Below are 23,719 nucleotides of genomic sequence, written 5' to 3' on the forward strand. Positions count from 1 at the left end.
TTTGTCACTCATGTTATATCCTTGAGCAAAGACCCTACACTTGGAGGGAGTGTTTTCTGAGCGTCTGAGGGGTAGAGGACAGATTTCTATAAAAAGATAGCAAGTTTGGGAACAAAAACCACTGGGGATTTCATAGGTTAAGGCAAACACATACTTACAATGGAGAACTGCATAAGACTTACATTTGTGAGCCTTGAGTCCTTCAAAGGAAACTGGTCCAATCTCATAATACTCATATTCCCAGGTGTAATCAGAATTAGATGCAGATTGCTGGGACGTTCTGTTAGAGATCAGCCTCTGCGCAGACATCTCCACCTGCACACGTGGGGAAAGGCAAGAGTCGGGTCTGTGTGCTCACCCACAGCAGGTGCTCCCACCACTCTTGAGCACCATGTTCAAGAGATCAGCAGGAGAAGGAGGTCCAAGCCACCAGGTCAGGGGGAGGCCTTCCCTGGCTGCCCCCGCCTCAGCCCAAATGGCCATCATTTCCTTTCCCCTCTCCACTAGCCTGGCACGCCTCTGCAGCCAGACACGATGTCTTCTTTGGTGGTTGTCCCGCTGAACTTAACCCAGCGCCCAGCACACAAACAACCTTCAATAACTGATGAAAGAAGGAAGGAAGCAGGGAGCGTGTCAACATCTCTGAGCTCACACCGTCAGCCTCACCACCTGTCCCTGCATTAGTATGTAAAGAGCTACGGAGAATAAATAAATTCAGGGTCAGAAGAGAAGTCGCTCAGGTGATGTCGATTAAGCACCTACCCAGCACCAATTAAGACCCAAGGCCTAAGTGTGGGGAAACGGGGTGGGGAAAAGATGAGCGGACCATAAACGTGACATAACTGGAGAAGATCCTCGGTGCAAATCCCAATGTTGGCGACTGCTAACTCCTGAAATTTGTCCTATCTTCAGGATGTCCCAATGCCTTGCGTGAGATGATTTTAGGTTAAAAAATGCCGACTTCTTTAAGAGAAGAGATTGCACTGTGCAGCACGGACGCTAGAGGTGGCAAGTCCACCAAGCCAGTATTCAGTCCTGAGCACCTGCTGCGTGTGAGGCACTGCACGTTGTGGGACAGGAATAGGCGCTAGAGACACAGACCAGGACCCCACAGACCTTCCCTAACAATGGGGAAAGAATACAAAGTGACAAATAACAGTAACATAAGGGAAAATCTGGATGAAGTACCAGCCAAAATGAAGATTCCCTGAGCAGTATAATCACTGGGTTCCACCCCCACCAAGAAGTTTCTGAAACTCCCCTGCCCCTACCCACCATGGATCAAGTACCACTCACCACTGCCTCTAGGCACAACCCCCAGAGAAACTGAGGCAAAATCCCCACCACCCTGCTGCCCAGGCAATGAGTCTTACCTTTCCCTCTTCCTTTCCTCCCCAGGCCTAGTCCTGAACTCCAGGGAACCAGACTCCAACCCCTTGGCATCATATTGCTCAAAAGATGATTGCTCTGAGCCAGAGAGGCATGTCAGTGTCAGAATTAGAGGGTGATTCTGAGCCCCCAGTCAGATGAGTCACTCCTCCGAATGTAGAAGAGAATGTATCCAATTCTCGTTTGGGAAAGGAAGCTTCACAAACTCCAAGAAGAGCTGACCTTTAAGTATTCAGTTCCCTTTCTAACACCAGCACAAAGGTAACATAAGACTATTACCACAGTCCCTTCTTTGGCATTTCTATGATTTGAACAAGAGTTTAACCTCCCTCGACAATGAAATAAATTACCTCGGGAAATGAAAATTAACAACTCAACCCAAGAAACACTGTCCTCATTTATATGCACTCTCTCGGGAAGAAACGCATCGCGTGAGGGAGAGGGGTAGCTCTTCAGCTGTGAGGTCCAGAGAGAAATGGCAGATTAGGATGAAACATAACTTTCATTTGAGAATATTAAGAACATCACTCAACATAGAAAAAAAGGCACTGGATTTGAAGCCAGAACACAAAGGTCTTCCTCTTTGCTCTGCCTCCAATTGTTGCCAGCAAGACACTTCATCTCTCTCCGACATATTTTCCTCATCTGCAAAACTGATCATCCCAACCTCCTGAAGTTGTCATCAGGAAGTGGTTCTGGCTAGTCACTGACAGACATCAAAACATCACCCACCTGGACCACTTCTCGAGCCTCCTGTTGTTTGGCTTTTGTTCTGTATTTTTTTCTTCTACTCTTACTGACCTGTTGCAATCCATTCTCTACACATCAGCCAACAATGTTTTAAAAAAACAAACTGCCCTTGTCTTTCCTTTCCTTAATACTTTAAAATAGCTTTCGATTGCTCTGAGGACAAAGTCCAAAATCCTTAAAATGTCCTGCGAAGTTATGCCTTAGGCTCTGCCATCTCCTCTTGTCTCACCTCATAGCCTATCAAGCTGTACTTGGATTTCCTGCAGCTCCTCAGACATGTCTTGCTCCCTGCAACCTGCACACATACCGTTCCCCCCTGCAGGAGTACTCTTCCCATCACTTCAGCCTAACCTCTCCCTCCTTCCCTGCATCCTCTCATCGTCCGCACTGGGGTCGGCACATCCAGCCCACCATCTGTTTTTGTACAGCCTGCAAGTGCAGAATGTTTTTCCATTCTTTCATGGTTGGGGAAAAAAAAATCAAAAGAATGATAACAGTCCGTGACCTGAGAGAATTGTATGAAATTCAAATACCAGAGTCCATAAATAAGGTTTCCTTGGAGCACAGCTACCCTTGTTTGCTTTTGTGTTTTTTGTGCCTCTCTAGTGCTGCAAGGGCAGGGCTGAGCAGTCGGTACAGAGTGAGTGCCACCCCCAAAACCCAAAAATATTTACTTTCTGGTATTTTATAGGAAACATTTGCCAACCCCCTCCTCTAGAGCCATGGGAAAAAAATGATCTGAGCTTCGGTTTTTCCCATCAGGAGAATAAAGGTGATAACAGTTCTCACTTCATGGAGTTGCAGTAAAGATTAAACGTGATGTTGCATGAAACATGTGCAGCCAGCACGCAGGTTAAGATCAATCAAGAGCAGCCAACACTGTGAGAATAAGCTAAGAAATGCTGGTCTGGGATAGAAAAGCCTCGATCTGTTCTTCAGACAATACCAACTCTCCTGTGAGCTCATTCCTTTCAAATTCACCACGTGCTTAATTGATCTATGTGGTCTAGACAAATGAATAAAACTAGTATAATAAAGAATAAGTCAAAAGGCGTTCATTTCGATGGTGGAAAAGTTGTAACAAGAAATATGTATGTCATGGGATTCGTGATGTTTCATCAAGTCAAAAATAAGGTAATAATCTCTGTCTCTCTCTTTCTGAGGAAAATAAGATGAAGCCTGGCTTGATCATATCATTTTTATTGGAAATCAGCATTACAGATAATGTAATAAACAGAACAGAAGGAGGCCCTGGGCTTTATTTCACGTCCAAATAGAAAACAGAAAAATAGCAAAAAGTACATAAGACAATGAAGAAAATAAAGATGGGAGAGTGTTTCCCATGATCTAAGCATCACGCCCCTTGGCTGTGCTCTTCTCCACATCTGAGCTCAGTGGCCCCTCATCTGTGGCTGCCCAGGCTTATGAGACCAGTGTGTTTTCCTGCTATTCTGTGGGCTCAGAAAGAAGCACCAACACCACCTTCACAGGGCCAGCCGGGAGCTAGCAAGTAAAATATCTGTAACAGTGTCAGGTATCAGGAAGCATCCACCATTTAGCTACCACAGGGAAAGAGTTTTTCCATTCCTTCTTTTTTTTTTTTTCTCCCTTACATCCTTCCTGTTCATCTAAATGAACTATTAAAGGATGGCTAGAGACCAAAGGGTAATGAGAGTCACACGTGCAAAGGTCCTGAGGTGGGAAGGCTGTCCTTTACGAGGAGCAATGCCTGGCAAATGCCTGGAGACAAGAGGTTCCCCGGGGAAGCAGAATGGGATATGCCAGCCCCCATACCCTGCCCCCTCGCGAGCAGCCGCCACAGTGGTAACCTTCAGATAAAAGGAGCAGCTTGTGTTTTCACTGGCTGGTTCCTCTCGGTTCCTGAATCCCAAAGATGGGTTTAGAGGACAGAACCTCCAGCTTCCCTTTTCACATCACACCCTCAAGGAAGTCCATCAGGCAGTATTTTTTTCATCCAAGTCTCAAATAAACCACCTTGGGCCATCACATGCACAAAGACAACACGCAGAACGCAGCATTTTGTGTAACGTCCATTATCAAAGCCCAGGGTAGCCTTTCTGAGCTTTGCCAATACTTAAGCTGGCACTGTTTCACCATCTGGAAACTTCCAGTAGGTCTGGGTAGCAGCCCCCGAGTCTGATACTCTCACTGCAGTGAGGACTGGCTGGGCCTTGGCACACGGGGAGGGAGAGGCGGTCGCGCACCCGGGCTGACTCACAGGGGTGCAGGAATCACACAGCTGCTCTCAGAACACAGCAAACAGGAAAACAGGAAAAGCAGGGCTCAACCAGCAGCTGCCTTCTGCGCCCCCGGCCCCTCTCCGGCACCTGCTCCTGAGATTCTCTGCCGGTTTTCTTCATAATATTAGCATCATTAAAAACAACTTCTTGCAGGGGAAACATATCCTAAACAAGCTTTCTGGAGCTGCCCAGAGAGACTCACTGCTCTTCTGAGCAACCGAAAGCCCTCTTGCCAACGTCAATAATGAAAGATACGACTGTGTCTCAGAGCCCCACATGAAAAGGAAGCTGACCTTTCCCAGCTGTGCACAGGGTCATTTAGGCCAATTTACGGGGATGGGAGAAGGAGGGACGATCTCAAAGCAAGCACAGGCTGCAGATGAGCAAGGCCCCAGACACTGGGCATGGCGGCCTAGACATCCCCCTTCTCCCGCCCCCACCCCAACACTTTGATCCCTCCTTCCGATTATCCAGTCTTTCCTCCTCCAACCCAGGTTCCCACACCACTCCTGGGCATTCTCTTGCCTTTTTTTTTTTTTCTTAGTATATACATTTTTTATTGACGTAAGTCAGTTTACAATGTTGTGTCAATTTCTGGTGTACAGCACAGTGCTTCAGTCATACATGAACACACATATATTCCTTTTCAAATTCTTTTTCACCATAAGTTACCACAAGATATCGAATATAGTTCCCTGTGTTATACAGTATGAACTTGTTGTTTATCTAGTCTGTATCAGTTAGTATCTGCAAATCTCTAACTCCCAATTTATCCCTTCCCACCCACCTTCCCCCTGGTAACCACAAGTTTGTTCTCTATGTCTGAGAGTCTGTTTCTGTTTGGCAAATAAGTTCGTTTGTCTTTTCTTTCTTTTTTTTTTTTTTAGATTCCACATACAAGTGACATCATATGTATTTTTCTTTCTCTTTCTGGCTTACTTCACTTAGAATGACATTCTCCAGGTCCACCCACGTTTGTGCAAATGGCATTATTTTATTATTTTCATGGCTAAGTAGTATTCCATTATGTAAATACACCAAAGCTTCTTTATCCAGTCATATTTTGATGGACATTTAAGTTGTTTCCATGTCTTGGCTATTATAAATAGTGCTGCTGTGAACATTGGGGCACAGGTATCCTTTTGAATTAAGGCTCCCTCTGGATATATGCCCAGGGGTGGGACTGCTGGATCATATGGTAACTCTATTTTTAGTCTTTTGAGGAACCTCCATACTGTTTTCCACAGTGGCTGCACCAAACTACATTCCTACCAACAGTGTAGGCGGGTTCCCTTTTCTCCACACTCTCTTCAGCATTTATCATTTGTGGACTTCTCCTGCCTTCTTAAAGACAGGTCAAGCAATTCTCTCCACCTCCTGAATATGGAAGATGTACATGGACATGGAACCTCTCATGGAGTGAATAAACTCTTCATCAATATCCTTGGTGGGTCATGATGGGGACACGTGCCAGGGGAGCTGTTTCCTTGGAACTGGACCTTTATTTCCATGTTAAGGGGTAAACATCAGTAGATGAGTTTTCCAGGTGACCACCAACTTAGGCATGGGACTAGCATATTAAAGAGAGATTCAAAAGATGCCTATAAATCCTAAAAAACAAGGGCACACATGTGCACATGCGCGCACACACACACCTGACAGCACAGCCAGGAAGACACTCCACGCAGCTGCCTGCCAATGGCACAGATCCAAAGACCCACTAGAAAGACCTAATGACCTGTTCATATTTGAGACCAAAATTCCCAGTCAGAGTCATAGCCATTCTAGCTTCTTCCTCTTCAATTCCCAAATCCCCAACATGGGCACGCCGCCCAGGATGCCAACCCCTGCTCTGACCTTGGCCACGAAGGTCTCATCAGTTACTTGTTCTTATCTCTTTCTTCCTTCTATCCCTAGGAACAACTATCTCCATCACAAGAGAGAAGTCACCCTCTTGACCCATCACTGTTACTCTCTCCCAGCAAAGGCATCTGAGAAACCATAGGTAAAGTCTACCCAGGCTGCATTCTGCTCACTGAGGAGCCAAAGATCAGAACGTCAGAATCACAGCTTTAGAAGCTTAATTCCTTCCTTGCACGGAAGTGTGACCAGGCACCCAAGTCAGAACTGACGGCGTACCCAACTTACCTGCATCTAAATGGGGAGAACCACGCAGAGATCAAATGAGAGTCTGCAAGGTTCTGAGTCAGGCCCACCAGAAGAGCAGAGCCAGCTGCATATTCCTAAAGCATCTCTAAAAGGCACCACATCCCCACAAGGAATCGTGCTGGACCCTCTGACATCAGAGCCTCCCCGGGCCCCTCCCAGGTCGGCGCTTATCAAACGCTGACACGGTCTTCTTCCCGTTTACTCCTCTTTATTGTAGGTACCATGTGAACCACCACCTTCTCCTTGCACTTGGCACTTTAATTCTCAAGTTTGCAGATGACTTTTCTATGAATTCATCTTAAGTCAGCAACTTCCTTCACAGAGTGTGGATTTTAACTTCCTTCAATTAAAGAGGCCATGTTTCCGGGACAGTAGACTTCAGTCCTCTTCCTATTATCTTTGGACTTGAGTAAACATCTTACTTTTGAAGTCTGAGACTCTGGCCACTCAATTCAGGTTAGAGATATTATACACACACACACACACACGCTGGGTTCCTCTTCCCTTCTCAAATGGACAAACTTCCCAAATTTCTTTACACTCCCAAGGTTTCTGCCACTCTTGGGCATTTTCAGTTACCCAGCAGACCTCAAAAATGTGGTAACTGACTGACAGCTGGCAGAGAAGTTCTCGATGCATCCGTTTCCTGTCTCTCTCTACTTCTCTACTGCACACCAGCAACTTATATCCAGGGACAAAACATGGAACAGAAAGTGTTTGCAAGCCTGAGGATTTCCTGCCTTAAAATCAGAATCAATGCCAATGGAAGAGTAACTTCCAAATGCAGAGATGGGACTTAATATTGTGTGCAGCTGGGCATGCAGCCAACACCTGAAATGGAGGGAAACTGAATTAATGAGTGGGCACCCTTCCTCCATCAGCTGGTACCTCAAAGAAGACAAGGGGTCAGGACTCCTAAATCCACCTCCTTCAGTTATGTCCTGGGCACCTACATAGTCGTAAACAGGCAAGAAGGTACTTTCTAAAGGTAGCACCTCCTGGCTCTGTGGTACTCCCTGCTTCAGCCCAGCACATGCTTATTACATACATGGTACACAATGGCTGTCCTTGAGCTCTTCAGAGAGGTCTTTGGAAATGGTGACAGATCTCTGAAATACACCACAGTACACACAGGCTATGCCAGGACTGCACGAACCAACCCTCCAGTGACATTCTCTTTCCTTTGATCTCTATTCCATCAGGGCAGGGCCCTCCCCCCTCGCTCACACTGTCTTACTTCCAGCAACCCACCCAAAACCTGGCTCATAGCAGACATGCGATAAATACTTGTTGAGTCAGTTTCTCCTGATGTGGACAAGCCACAAGATTATCTTTCACTCTCTTTCTCAATCCTGAGCCGAGAGCAGAGTTCTCCCATTCTAACAGAGACTTCAGCTGGACAGCGGGAAGCACATCATGGCCATGCAGGGGAAAAACACCCCAGAAAGGCGCTGTAAAGCCTCCATCAGGAAGGACTTCCTGAGAAGTGCCGAGGCGCAGCTCTGAGATACGTGTGGGGGCGGCAGGCACACTGCCCTCAGCTCTGCAGATGGAGGAAGCTGGGTTTTCACAGTCCTCCGAACTGAGTCACGCTGACCAAGCATAGGAGAATGATTTATAACCAGAGCATCAATTTGTTGAATTATGATAAAGATAAAATAATCAAGCAGACCAGAGCACATGTTTTCTACGGTCTGGGAAACAAAACAGCAGATGAGAAAATTAGCTGATGAATGTGGAATCAGGGCAAAGGAGTCAGGTAATATAACAGAACCTCCTACACACGTGTCAGGATATCCTTTTGTCTGTCTTGCATCCCAACCCAGATGTCCTGTTGCAGCCACAAAGTGAGGCCACACTCACCCACAGTGGGATTGGGGTCCCCATCACAGAAATATCATAAGGTTAACTCCTGCCTCTTCTGGACCTTGCTTTTCTTGGTCTGGACTTCAAAAAATTCTAGGTCTGTTGAGGACACCAGTAGAATCCCAACTTGACCAGTTTGTTACAGTTCGGTTTTCTGGGTTCCTATTGCTGTCCATTTATTTTAGCTCTACAGCTGAGCCTTCCATAAAAGTATGGTTAAAAGTACTAGAGTCAAGGCAAAGAACCAGCTATCAAAACTCAGTGCTTTGTAACGAAATACCATTTCACATCCATTAGAATGGTTATTACAAATACAACAACAAAAACAGAAAACAAGTATTAGCAAGGATGCAGAGAAATTGGAACCTTTGTGTGTTGCTGGTAGGAATATAAAATGGCACATGAAATACAGTACAGTGGTTCCTCAAAAACTGAAATATGGCATACCTTACGACCCAGCAGTTCCGCCTCTGGCATATACTCAAAAGAACTGAAAGCAGGGGCCCCAAAAGATATTTGTACATAAATGTCCATAGACGCATGATTCACAATAGTCAAAAGGAGGAAGCAACCCAAATGTACATTGGTGGACAAATGGATAAACAAAATGTAGTATGTACATGCAATGGAATATTACTCAGCCTTAAAAAAGGGAATGTTGACATATGCCGCAACATGGATGAATGGTCACAACATTATGCTAAGTGAAATAAACACAAGGACGAATATTGCATGATTCCACCTATTGAGGCACCTAGAACAGTCAAATTCATACATACAAAAAGTAGAACAGTAGTTGCCAAGGGCTGGGAAAGGGGGGGATGGAGAGTTATTGTTTAATGGATAGGGAGTTTCAGTTTGGGAAGATGAAAAACTTTGAGAAGTGGATGGTGGTGATGGTTGCACAACAGTATGAATCTACCTAATGCTGGTACTTGCTATCTGGTACATTTCCTATAATTTTCTATTGGGTGTAAATAAAAGCAAATGTTAAAACTATGATACAGAGAAAATTAAAATGAACAATGAAAATAATAAAATTTATAAATAATGCCTAGATTATTTGTGCTAACATGACTCCAAAACACTAAGTTGGACACTGAAAAATGGTAAATTTCATGTTATATATATTTGACCCCAAAAAGTATAATTTTTAAAATCAGAAAATAATAATAATAAAAATCAGCACTTCCTGACCCATGTAGGGTGGGGGCAGGGTAATTGAGAGCTCCCCAAAGTAAAAGACCACAAACCCAGGGGACAAAAGATGGTGCTGGGACATCCTGGCACCCTCCCCATGTGGGTCCTTCCTCCACGGCCAGCCTTCCAGGATCCAGCGTGGCTCTGTTCAAGAGCCCTTGTGGCACTTCCTTGCCACACAGCAGGAGTACTCTGCCCAGGCTGTGGGGAATCACACGTCCCCATGCCAGCGAGAAGCTGGGACAGCTGTGCCAGCCATGGTCCTGTCACTCTAACTAGTCCTGGAAATACAGACTGCTTCCCAACCCCTAAGTCTTTTGGCCCAAACAACAGAATTGTTTCCCCTTCCTGTGGCCCTGGTCATTAGCCCACCTCACTCCAGCATAAGTCTATTACCAGTTATCATTCCAAAGCTGCCAGGGTCTCCTCATGCATTACATTTAAAGTCAGTTGCTTCCCAATGACAAAAAGGAAGCAACTTAATCTCAGAAAGCTGGCTCCAGTGTCTGAGAAATGTTTCATGGAGGCCAGTTGGATTTCATGGACCTGGAAAGTAGGGATGTTGACGTTATTTTGCTGAGTAAGAAAATTTTTTAAAAACGATGACCATTAACAATGATCTTTCCCCAGACAAAAATGTTTAAGCACTCTCCAGGCAGGGGAGAATCTCACAACAAAAATAGTCAGTCCTCTGCAAGAGAAGAGAGGCGGCTGTCTAGCATCAGTATTTCATAGCGAGCAGGTATTGCCCTGCAGGTTGGAACTACGTTGCCTCTGTCCACTGCGTCCACATGGTAGTTACCCGGAATGGCTGAAATATTCACTCTCTCTGAAAGCAAAGGAAAAGGACTGAGAGGGATGTGGTGAAATTCCCTTCCAGATCCATTACTCTAGAATGTAACAAAATACCAAGCTCCTTTCCACTTGTATCACAAACTCAATGATGTGTGTCTGTTTGTAAAACTCATGTGTGTGTATAGTGCAATATGGAGAAGGTGTTGTTATGGGCTGAGTTGTATACTGAAGTCTTAACTTCCAGTACCTTTGAATGTGACTATTTTTGGAGACAAGGTCTTCAAAGAGGTGATTAAGTTAAAATGAGACTGTCAGGGTGGGCTCTAATGAAATCTGACTGGTATTCTTATAAGAAGAGATGATAAGGACACATGGAGAGACAACAGGAGCACACATGCACACAGGGACAACCATGTGAAAAGGCCAATACAGCCCAAGGCAATCTACAGATTTAATGCAATCTCTATCAAGTTACCCATGACATTTTTCACAGAACTAGAACAAATAATCCTAAAATTTATATAGAATTACAAAAGACCCAGAATTACCAAAGCAGTACTGAAGAAAAAGAATGAAGCTGGAGGAATAACCCTCCCAGACTTCAGACAATACTACAGAGCTACAGTAATCAAAACAGCATGGTATTGGTACAAAAACAGACATATGGATCAATGGAATAGAATAGAGAATCCAGAAATAAACCCACAAACTTTTGGTCAATTAATCTTCAAAAGAGGAGGCAAGAATATACAGTGGGGAAAAGACAGTCTCTTCAGCAAGTGGTGTTGGGAAAACTGGACAGCAGCATGTAAGTCAATGAAGTTAGAGCACTCTCTCACTCCACACACAAAAATACATCCAAAATGGCTTAAAGACGTATAAAATGCAAGACAAGACACTATAAAACTCCCAGAAGAAAACACAAGCAAAACATTCTCTGACATAAATCTTAACAATGTTTTCCTAGGGCAGTCTACCTAGCCAATAGAAATAAAAGCAACAATAAACAAATGGGACCTAATTAAACTTATAAGCTTCTGTACAGCAAAGGAAACCATAAGCAAAACAAAATGACATCCTACAGAATGGGAGAAAACATTTGCAGCTCATACAACTTAATAACAAAAAGCAAACAACCTAATCCAAAAATGGGCAGAAGACTTAAAAAAGCAATTCTCCAATGAAGACATACAAATGGCCAATAGGCACATGAAAAAATGCTCAATGTCATTAATTATCAAAGAAATGCAAATCAAAACTACAATTAGGTATCACCTCACACAAGTCAGAATGGCCATCATTCAAAAGTCCACAACCAATAAATGTTGGAGAGGCTGTGGAGAAAAGGGAACCCTCCTACACTGCTGGTGGGAATGTAGTTTGGTGCAGCCACTATGGAAAACAGTTTGGAGAGTCCTCAAAACACTAAAAACAGACTTACCATATGATCTAGCAACCCCACTCTTGGGCACATATCCAGAGGGAATTCTAATTCAAAAAGATATATACACCCCAATATTCATAGCAGCACTATTTACAATAGCCAAGACATGGAAACAGCCTAAATGTCTATCAGCAGATGACTGGATAAAGAAGTTGTGGTATGTTTATATAATGGAATATTACTCAATGATTTTTTAAAAAAGAACAAAATGCCATTTGCAGTAACATGGATGGACCTGGAGATTATCATTCTAAGTGAAGTAAGCCAGAAAGAGAAAGAAAAATACCATGCAATATCACTCATATGTGGAATCTAAAAAAAATGAAAGAAAGAAAAAAGAAGACACCAATGAACTCATCTACAAAACAGAAACAGACTCGAAGACATAGTAAACAATCATGGTTACTGGAGAAATGGGGTAGGAAGGGAAAAATTTGGGTGTTTGAGATTCGCAAATGTTAACCACTATATATAAAACTTGATAAAAAACAAATTTCTTCTGTATAGCACAGGGAACTATATTCAATATCTTGTAATAACATTTAATGAAAAAGTACATGAAAATGAATATATGTATGTATATGCATGACTGGGACATTGTGCTGTACACCAGAAATTGACACATTGTAATTGACTCTACTTCAATAAAAAAATAAATAAATAAAATAAAGTTCATGTGAAGAAGCCACAAAAGATGGTCATCTACAAGCCAAAGAGAGATGCCTGGAACAGATCCTTCCCTTATGATCCTCAGAGGAACCAACCCTGCTGACACCTTGAGCTTGGACTTGAGTCTCCAGAGCTATGAGAAAATAAATCTTTGTGATTGGAGCTACTCAGATTCAGGTATTTTGTTATGGCAGTCCTAGCAAACAAATAGAGCTGCTGAAATTAAATTTTGTCAAACTGACGTTCATTTTGATGAGTTCATTAGGTAAACTGTCCTAGAAAGGCCATTAACAGTAACTTACTTTATACCCATCACTCCTACTGCCACTAAATAACAAATACACTTTTGGAAAGAAAAGCAAATGCTATTAATCTACCCCACTATATGCCATCTTCAGCCGACACATTTATCACATTGTCATCAACATGACTTGCAAGCAGAAAGAACACTAGCTTTGAACATGCTAAAATTAGCATGAGTCAATGCAGCCCAATAAGGATATTCTAAACACTATGGCTTTGAAGATTTAGTGGAGGTTGAAAAGTCAAGGCCTGTACCCCCAAGGAATTCAGAGAATTCAGGCTTGTATTTAGAACCATGGTCTCCCTTGTTGAATTTCACCCTCCCAAACACACACACACACACACACACACACACACACACACACACACACAAGTTAAGCAGCATCACAGAAGCCTGATAACACCAACAGACAACAGGTGCAACACAGTCATTAAAAAAGGAAGGGCTCATAATGGCAGAGGGGCTTGGGGTCGGGGGACCCACATGGATGGTCCTCTGAGTCTCTGCCCACACTGTCCCGCCTGCCAGGTGGGGCTGCCACCTCCCTCTCTACAGATCCCGCCTACCTTTGAGGGCAGGGCTCCACGGAGTTCTGTCAACTGTCTCAGCCCCCAAGGACTCTCTCCCTTCTCCCAGATCTTGTCATGGGGATTACTTAAATCTCTCATTTTAATAACGAGAGAGTATATATAAGGATCAGCCTTTGCATCACACTGAACCCTCCTTCAGATTTATACAGATGCTATCACCAAGCATCACCGTCAGGTGAACTACCATTTTAATGGTACCAGGGAAACCACCGTCCTGTCCATTTTAATTAGTGGAGTGTTTGAAACACTGGGCACAATAAGACTGAGGAGGGTGAGACTGGCCATCCCTTAAGTCACTTTGAGGATGATTTGGCAAACAAGCCTACTTTGTATTTATCACCGAGGGTTTCTGTCTCCAAGCAACACACACTGTTCTTTACAGCCCGGAGCTGGATCATTCTTATGACAAACAAGCAAGAGAGGAGAGGGTATTTCCATCTCTGTTCCACAGAAAAGGCAATTTAAAGTTAAGTGGTGGTTTAAGAGCTCAAGACAGAGAAGCAGGAATGATCATCTTAACCTCCTAGGTCTGGGATTCTTAAACCAGCTGTATGTCTTTTCTAGTTTCTCCACCTACCCCACCCACTGCCACCGGAGTGCAGTCCCTGATTATAAGCAAACCAGGGCTTGGTCGAGCAAAGGCAGTCCGGCTGCAGCCACCCTAGGGCCTCCTGGACTTGCAGAAAGGGGCGGGGCCAGAAGTGAGCCAAAGAGGGCCTTGTAGAGCCTGGGGCAACCCCCTCAACCCCGCCCCCAACCCACTTGCCTAGAACTGAGGATGCCAAATAGCCCCAACTCTTGGAGCACACCTGGTTCAACCTCCTGGAGCATCAATTTTAAGAGAAACCTTGGAGGACATTTTTACATTAAAAAGTACAGATATGTTACAAAGTAAACTGCAAATATCAATGAAAGTTCAAGATAAACAAATACTTGCTTCTGGCGCCTTGGCCTTGACCTCACACTTCCAGAAAAATGTGTTAACTCTCCTCACCTATTGAGATAATTTAGTGGAAATTTAAAAGAAGCTCTTGTAGGCATATATGTAAGTTGACATGGTATAATTTCTAGTAGTTTCCAGATTTTCAGAACATCATCTTAAATTTGTTTTTTTCCTTTTTTTTTTTTTTAACAGAAGACAGAATTATATTTTCTGGGAAAACCTACACAAAGGTTGGTAGAAAGACAGGTGTTATATGTTTCTAACCACATATCTTTTAGTCATCTCCTAATTATTCTTTTTTTCTTGATCAACCAGGCAAATTCGGAGCCAACCCGTAAAGAAGTAGCTCCCTCAGCTGCCGGCCTTTGCCTTTAATCGTTTCTGCTGTTACCAAGTACACGCAGGAAGAAAACAAATGCACCTTTAGGGAGGATAATTATTTGAAGCTTATAAATAAGTTTCACTTGAAATTTTATGAAATGTACCAGTGTTCTCTAGTCAGGGGGACATTATACAGATCTTGGTAGAACAGACACAGATAACAATTAAACCGAGACTTTTAAAGAACATCCATCAATTTAGTATCTCACAAAGTCTCAACTTCTGCTTCTTCACATCTTCGCAACACTGCAATGGACTGAAGATTCCCGTTGGCAAAGAAGAAGCATCATATGCATACTTGGCTTTCTTTCTGATAGGACTAAACACTTCATATACTTAGTCAAGACAGAAAAATCACTCTGTACCCTAAAATAAGCCAAAAATAACATGACCATCCTGTCTGGAAGTTGGTCTCCAAAATAATAAAACTTGGAATGCATCCAATAAACCTGGACTCCCTAAAAAAAATTCTTTCCCTGAGTGTTTGCCCTAGGGACGGCTGAAGATAAGTCATGACTTTGGGGAATGGGATCATCATGCAAGAAAATCGTTTTTAACCGAAACAGCAGACAGACATGCATTTGAGAACTCTGGTAACTTATGGAGTATTTTCCTTCATGTCTTCATTGCGTTTTTATTTGACAAGCCAGTCTGCTGAAGCCCGATTCTGTTGCACTCTTGGCAAGTAAACACTTTCTTCCCTTTTCTAAATTCTCCTACCTCGAAGTCTTCTTTTGTCTGGAAGGACACGTCACGTCAAGTCCAGACTGCAACTCTTTACCATTTCCCCTGAAGCGTAGAGAACGCACACTCTGAGCTGGTACAAATGTGGGACCTGATCACCTGTCAATTTTATGTTTTTTTTCCTGCTGCCCCTTAAAATGCATTCAGTGGATTCATCCTTCCTGCCCTCAGATGAATGCTTGGGTGGAATAACATGACTTTTCTGCTCATGCAACTACTTCCAAGTCCCAAAAGAATGAAAATGTGCAGTCTGGGAAATTAAAGAAAAAAAAAACCCCTCCAACCTGGTTATAACATTAAATCTCCTGCCTATGCCAGATTGCTTGCATGCTCGTCCCCTGTAGGGACTGAGGGACGGTGGACCCCTTTTCTTTCTCTACCTTATGCACAACTGCTGGGCAGCAACTCATCCCTCCAAGATCAAAGACTGAACTGTCTTCACACCCTCTGTTTATGGGTGCTTGAGTGGTATTCATTTTCCTTCAACTGACTGCTCACTCCTATCTTAGCCTCTAAACTTCTGGACACTACCTGCTGGGGTGCCCTCACTCCTGGGCTGAACTTGGAGTGGCCCCAGGCCAGTTATCTTTTCCACAAGGTCCCACCAAGTCCTTAGGAAATCCTCAGGCATCCTTTGCCTGACAAACTCTGGGAAGGCGGGTGAGCCTGCTACCTGGGCCACCACGTGAGCCCCAAATGTATGTCCAGCTCAACTAGTGGTCCCGTGACATCGCCCCCACACCAAGTTTGGGATGAAGGAAGTGACTACGGAGGTCTCTGAAGAAATCCCTTTCACAAAGCTTCCTCTCTCAATCTCCGTATCCTTGAAGAGGCCAGTGGAGTTCAGGAGTTGGGAAAAGTTCTCAAATATCTACACTGAAATTTCTTCTTGCTCATCTAGCACTTTCCTTTACAAAGTCACATAACTTGAGTGGGTGCCTCAATCAAAACTTTGACTGAGTAACCAATTTTTTTTTATACACACACAGAAATGTTTAGGCTAGATTGTTCATTTCCAATTATTTTCAAGTTCATTTTACTCTTGTAGAGCTAATAAAATTGAGGAAGTTGAGCATTAAAAGGGGTGTTCTGAGACATAAAATTCAACTCCCCCTTCACCCAGTGGGGAATCCTCTCTGCAATCCTGACAGAAGGTCACCTGGCATCGGCTTAACCTGCCTCTGGAAATAAACCTACTTCTTCCTCAGGTGTCTGAGGAATGGCCTCAGAATTGGCCAAGGCTCCTTTTTGCCAGGTGAAATGTTCTCTGCTCCTCACACAGCCCGGTATTCAGACCCAGATCACCTTCCTCTGGCTCCTCTGAAGTTGATCTCTGTCCTCTGCAAAGGAGCCACCCAGGATGGGCCCCTGAGTAGAGTGGACCCCAGCCCCTTTGCTCCAGATGCCACAGGTTGGAGGTAGAGGGCAATGGTTAAGCACCCGGGTTCTAATCCCAGCTCTACTATTTACTGGCTCTGTCATCTTGGACCAATGACCTAATCCCTCTGTCCCTCAGCCTCGCCATTTGTTAAGTGGGAATGGTGACAGTTCCTTACTTCATGGAGGTGCTACAGGATTGAGATCAAATTGTGAAACACTCAGAACTGTGCCTGGCACATAATAAGCCCCATGCAAATGTCTATTTTTTTAAAAGGCCCATTCTTATCACTGCAACCCACACTGGCTATTGAGCAGCTGCTTCACACTATGGTTCGTGCAGGCCTGGTGGGCCACTGAGATCGCAGGTTTCTTCCCTCCCATGAAATGCTGCTTAGCAGGGCTACCCCACCCGTTACTTTCTTGACTGATTCTGTGAATGTAAATGCAGAACGAGACCTTCAACCCTACTGTGAGCTCAACATTCTATAAACGATCTCTTGTCCAGAGACAAAAATGGGTCTCAGAGAGTAACCAGATTTATGGTTGCCACAACTCTGATCAATGTCCCCTCTATGTCTCTCTCCTGGTGAGTGACACCAGGGAGGTGCAGGGACAGAGACAGAGCCTTGGGGTATGTGCATCCTCCTGCGCCTTATCCTTTGGGATAGTATGAGATTTCAAGAAATGCTCCTGCAAAAGTAGGACCCACTTTACATCGAACACCATGGGGAGGGGGCCAGTGACTGAATTATGTGTAGGTCCCCAGCTTTGGGAACCTTGGTTTGTGAAATGTAAACAACCACAGCCACCAAGCTACAAGGACCAAAGGGAGCTGTGGGTTAGAAATCATCCAGCCAAGTTATGATCACACCAAAGTCATCACAAGGTCAAAAATAAAGGGTTCAGAGATGGATTCTGATTGACCAAAATACCTCAACATCTGGGGGCCTGGAGAAAGTGGGTGGAGGAGGACTGTATTTTCCACAAGGTGCTGATGGTATTTGCAAGGTAAAAGACGGCCCCCACTGTCAGCAGACGGTGTTCCTCCGGAAGAAACAAAGGGGGCAACCAGGGATAAGTAGGCACACCCTTGCAGAGGCAATAGGATAAACAAGGCAGAACAACACACACACATTCAGAAAACAATACCTGCCCTTGTGCATACAATGCACTCTGGTGCTTTCTCTTCCCTTCTATTGAATTTCATGCTTTAAAAAATGCTGGTGAGACTTACTATACTGATATCATAACACAGCTGAAAACTGTGTTTATGGCATGTCCCAATCTACAGCCCAGGAGGTTGCCAGAAAAGAAAAAGAAGTCAGTTTGGCATAAATTGAATTTGTAAATCCTTTCCTAGGTGGTCTTGAGCTAGCTTCTTTAAGAATTTGTTCTAGAGGGTTGCCAGGATTCAGTGTTTCCTTGTTTGAAGTCTGCTGGCTCTGCTCCCACCGCTCAAGCCGGCTCAGAGGGACTGTGAACACTTCACTGCTCTGCGATGCTTGTTATTTGGGCTTTGAACCATCCAGCCCAGATTCAGTTTCCAGAACCTGTTAAAGGGGTTTGGTCTGGTCTTTCCATATTGAAAAGAAGGAAACAGACTGGAAGCAACTCTGCCTTCCCCTGTCACCTGTCAGTATCCCCTCATCTTCCATAAACACTGGAGGATCTTCCTGATTAGAACAAAACTCTTTGCGGCTGGGCACCCAGCTCATGGCAGCCTCTCCTGCACCAGGACTGTATTCTTTCCGGGCCATGCCTTACCTGCCTGCGTTCTTGGTGATGCTTCCCATGTGATGTACGTAAGGGCCACAGCGTCACAGTCCTAGTTTCCAGATCCCACCTCCCCACTATTAACTAGGGGATCCAGCTGGGAAATTTTATTTACTGTTTCAACCCAATTTTCTTCACATGTAAACTGGAAATACTACCACTTACCTTTGGGGCTTTCAGGAGAATTAATTTATATATGAGGGGTCCCTTCTCTTCCCTGGAGTACCAAGAACACCTTCCCCCAAGTGCTTTGCTCCCTCTGCTTTCAAAACACCACGAAAGGTTTCATTTGCGTCGGATTAAATCTAGAGTGTTATCTGGGACTGTCCATGTCTTCTGTACCGCAACGGAAACCGCAAAGCCTCCAAACAAGTTTCTAATGAGGCGATTCTTTGTCTTCCTCATTAATTACACAGAAACGAGAGAAAACCGAAACGGGTATTTCCCTCTAATCAGTAAAATGACCTGCGGGCATTAATTCATTAACAAGCATCAGACCGGCATTTTTCCCGAGAGCCCGGCCCCGGGGGCTGCGGGGCAGTGCGTCCTGCCTGGACCCTGGACCGGCAGGTCCCCCGCGCCGGGAGTGGCGCTCTCGGTTACCGGGCGCATCGGGGCAGGCCGGCCGGAGCCAGGAAAGTTTTCCCTGGCGGGAGAAGGTGTGGCCGGCCCCATGAGCGGGAACGAGATGCGGCAGCCCACCCCAGCCCCGAGTGCCGCGCTTCCAGCCTCTTCGGATGCCCTGGGGCCGGACGCGCACATCAACCCGCTGTAAGGAATGCGTTAAACTTGGGGTGCTCACCAGGGGTCCTCACTCTTCCCCGGGTCACAGTCCAGCCCCAAGTCTTCCCTCCCTGCTCCCATCCTCCAACCCCCCCAAACTAAAACCCACCCCCAAACCCTAGCGAGCCCAACCATAGGAGCCTGAGGCTCCGATCGGCCCGGGCGCCCCGTCCCGCCCGCGGTTACCGGCTCCTGCGAGGTGCGTGAGCGCCGCCGCCGCCTCCAGCCGCCCGTCCGGCCGGTCGCTCCCCGCGCTGCGGTGCGGCGGCGGCGCGCGCTCCCGACCTGCGGCGGAGGCGGCGCGGGGCGAGGGGCCGCCTCCCGAGCCCGAGGGCGCCGGGGCCCGGCGGAGGCGAGCTCTGCGGAACCCTCTGCCCACGCGGCCCTCACTCACCGTCTGGATAAGAGCCTGCCGCCAGCAGGCGAAGCGGACCAGAGAGAATGCTTTGCCCTGCGGCTCAGCAGGGTGTCCTCTGGCCAACTTTGGGTGACAGGAGCCCGAGAGCTGAGCTAGCAGGAGTGTGGCAGGGTGAATGAGGGTTAGAAAAAATCCTCAGCATTGGGATCAAGTTCAGTAAGGCTGGGCTCCATCATGTGCTACTTAAATTACGACTTCCAATTGACTTCCTGCTCCTGCCCCGTGGTACGGGTGCCCACCCAGTCAGATGTCCCCCAGACAGGGCATTTGGGGCTGGGCCTGGAATAGTTTAAGTTAGAGACTTGACTCCCTTCTCCCTTTCCGTAAGTAATTATCGAGTCCAGTCCATTGCCGACACTGATCTGGGCGCTGGGAAACAGCCTCCTGGAGCTTGTGTTCTAGAGAAGAGACAGGCAATAAACATAACAAACCAGTACAACGTGTCCCGTGTGGATAATGATAAGTGCTGTAGAGAAAAAATAACTCAGGAACGGGACGGAACGGGACAGAGAATGTTGATTCAACAGGGGGACGGCGTGGGGTGGGGGGGGGTATAGCTTTAAACCAGGTGCGGGAGATGGCCTCACAGCGGAGATGGCTTTTAAATAAAGAACTAAAGATGAGGGAGCTGATGGTGAGTGAAGACAAAGCAACTGCTGTGGGCCCGGCGCTGAGACGGGCTTTACTGAAGGCGTCATTTCTTTACCACGCTCAGGCACCCTATCAGGTGTTACCATTACCATTTACATTTTAGAGATGGGGAAAACTGTAGCTTAGAGACGTTCAGTGAATTGCCCAAGGTCACATGTGAGTACACGGAGGGGCTTGCCTTGCTCAGGAAGCCTGGTGCCACAGAACCATAATTTAACCAGGACTGTACTGCAGTGGGGGAAACAGCAAGAACGGCACCCAGGCAGGCTGATGGCTGTGTGATTAACTCTGTCTGCCGGTGCCAGGAAAGGATTCCTGGAAATGACAGCTGATTCATTTTTTTGAAAGCTAGCTTCATTACTACACGTAAAATGAGATATTTTGCAAAGCCACTTTACAGCTGTCCTCATCAGCCTCATCCACATCATGTAACTTGACCTAGTCCTTGCCTAACCAGCCGCACTGGTTCCAGCTGCACATTCCTGGTCAGGCGTAGGGAGTCGGTCTATCCCCTGCGCAGTACAGCCTGCGCTGTGTGTGGGCCAGGCATGGTGAAGCCGCGCAGAGAGCAGAGCCACAGAACCAAGCTGCTGACAGGCAGCCGTGTAAACAGGCCCGTCTCTGCCTTAGCCCTCAGAATCAGGTGGCCTCTTTCGGGCAGAGTGCCAATGGCTCATGAGGCAGAGAACAAGGTCACGCTGTCCTGCATGGAAAAGGCTACCAACCATCAGTTTCAGAGGCTGAAACCACAGCATCCAGCGGGAGCAGCAGCATCAAGAGGATGATGGCAGAGCTCCCAATTCTGTCCTCCGTATCTCTGCCTCCCCACGGCTGCATCCGTTCCCTTTTTCCCTCCCCCAGTGCCAGCAACATTTTCCTACCCTCTCTTCAAGGTCCATCTCAAATGGCTCTTCTTCCAGGAAGCCTTCCTTGCTGCCTTAGCTACAAACACACTTTTTTTTTAATTGACATATAGTCAGTTTACAATGTTTGCTTGTTAATTTCTGGTACAAAATAGTGATGTGTATATATATATATACATACTCCTTTTCATATCCTTTTTCATTATAGGCTATTACAAAATACTGAATATAGTTCCTTGTGCTATACAGCAGGACCTTGTTGTTTATACAAATGAACTCTTATGCTAAAATCTGATACCTCTCTTATGGCACCTGTCATTTTCAAGTTTCACTCTAAAATAGGTTCCTCCTATTTCTCCATAGGCCTCCTTTATATTTAATTTCTCCACAGGTCCTAGCATAGTGCTTTGCATCCAGTAGACATTTAATGGGTAATTTAAAAAACAAATTTAGTAAGTTAATCTATGGGAGCACAGCTTTATTTTCCTTTTTTTTTTTTTATTGAAGTACAGTTGATGTGCAATGCTATATGTTACAGGTATATATTATAGTGATTCACAACATTTAAAGGTTATACTCCTTTACAGTTATTATAAAATATTGGCTACATTTCCTGTGTTATACAATACACCCTTGCAGCTTATTTTATACATAATAGGTCACACCTCTTACTCCCCTACCCCCTATCTTGCCCCTTCCCCTTCCCTCTCCCCACTGGTAACCACTAGTTTGTCCTCTTTATCTGTGAGTCTGCTTTTTTTAATTCATTCATTTGTTGTATTTTTTAGATTCCACATATAAGAGATATTACACTATATTTGTCTTTCTCTGGCCATTGTCCCTTAATTTTGTCTTTTCATTCTAAAACTGCCTTTCACACTCACAGTAATTTAGCGATAGGACTTAGTTATATGTAGCTGTAGCTGTTACTCGTCGATATAAACTGAACAGTTTACTTGGAGGTGAAGTCTATTTGCCCCATTTTGAAACTGGAAAACTGAGGTTTAAGGGTAATGTCCCCAAGGTCACAGTACCAGTTGCTGATAGAGCCAAGATTTATACCCAGGACTGTTTGACACCAAGGTGCAGGTCCTTCACCACAACCTCATGCATCTCCTGAATCAGTCAGCCATTCACAAGTGCATCCACCTGAGTGCTCAGCAAATATTTCTGTTTCCTGTGTTCAGCTCTTCATCAGGCACCGTGAAAATGGCAATGATTAAAACATAGTCTTGCCCTCAAAACTGGCTGCAATCTAGTAGAACAGACAGACAAGTTAGGAAATAATCAGACTTCAGTGTTGTAAATCTCATAAAAGAAATGCCAGAGAGGTCCTACAGGAGCACTTTATTTTACCTTTAAGTAATGACAGTAAGGATTCCCTGAGATAGACTATAATTTTAATTTTGAAGGCTATATAGTAGTCTGTTATAATGATAATGGAGAAAAACATATGGTAGGCAGAGTAAAGAGCATCTGCAAAACTACGGAAGCACAGGAGGAAAATTGCATTCAGAGAATGGCTACAATAATTTGGGAGAGCTGCTGCATGGTGAGACTGCTACTGAGATGAGGCTGGAAAGGTAAGCAGAGCCAGACCACAGGGGGTCCATCCATTAGTTTCATGGAGTCCGTTACTCCCTGAACATGTATAGAATCATGGATGTCGATGGAGAGGTTGGTTAGCTTTAGTCAAATTTTCAGAGGGGCTGACTGACCGGGGGCTGCAAGGTTAGGAAGTCAGTTTTCCTTGCCACAGCCTGCTGCCTGATCCACGGAGCACGGGGATCCCCCAAGGATCACAACGTCAGCTGGGATGCTCTGGATACCCGACGTGGGTGCAAGGCTCACCCATGCCAAATCACCTCCAAGCAGGCAGTGGTGCTTCCCATCCTGGGCAAGGATGGCTGGACCCTGACCCTCCTAGCATCTGCTCCTGGGTCTGCTCTTAAGGACAGGGTAGCTGGGCAGCTGGCAGGCCAGGAAGCAGGAAGCTGATGACAGAGAACACATCCCAGGGAGGCAGCAGAAAGCAGAACTACCTGGAGCCAAGATCCTAAGCTCCCAGCACATGCTCTACTGCCTGGCCAGACTTCACTTACTGTTACGGGCTGCACCGTGTCCCCCAAATTCCTGAGCTGAAGTCTTAACCACTGGTACCTCAGAATGTGACTGTATTTGGAGACAAGGTCTTTAAAGAGATAACTAAGTTAAAACGAGGCTCTTATGGGGAGCACTAATCTAATCTGATGGTGTCTTCATAAGAAGGAGAGATTAGGACACAGAGAGACACCCATGTGGAGAGGCAGCAAGAAGCTGGACATCTGCCAGCCGAGAGGAGAGACC

The 23,719-nt window shown here is 45.4% G+C and overlaps 1 protein-coding gene across 5 annotated transcripts in view; it reads right to left on the reverse strand.

Moving 5' to 3' along the window:
* Window positions 1-20,259, reverse strand: part of MRAP2 (melanocortin 2 receptor accessory protein 2) — a 43,081-nt gene extending 22,822 nt beyond the window's left edge. Inside the window, exons 1-2 of one of the 5 annotated variants that reach the window (XM_010972868.3) lie at window positions 19,836-20,259; window positions 183-315 (exon numbers count right to left, since the gene is read on the reverse strand). In XM_010972868.3, the coding sequence (XP_010971170.1) occupies window positions 183-309 (127 nt within the window). In that variant the 5' untranslated portion in view covers window positions 310-315; window positions 19,836-20,259. Of the gene's footprint in view, window positions 1-182; window positions 317-19,627; window positions 19,804-19,835 lie in introns of those variants that run through there. The other 4 variants (XM_074368665.1, XM_074368667.1, XM_074368666.1 and 1 more) reach the window with 4 other exon arrangements.
* Between the last annotated feature and the right edge of the window lie 3,460 nt (window positions 20,260-23,719).

This window comes from Camelus bactrianus, chromosome 8 (assembly GCF_048773025.1).
Source record: "Camelus bactrianus isolate YW-2024 breed Bactrian camel chromosome 8, ASM4877302v1, whole genome shotgun sequence".
Classification (NCBI taxonomy): Eukaryota; Metazoa; Chordata; class Mammalia; order Artiodactyla; family Camelidae; genus Camelus; species Camelus bactrianus.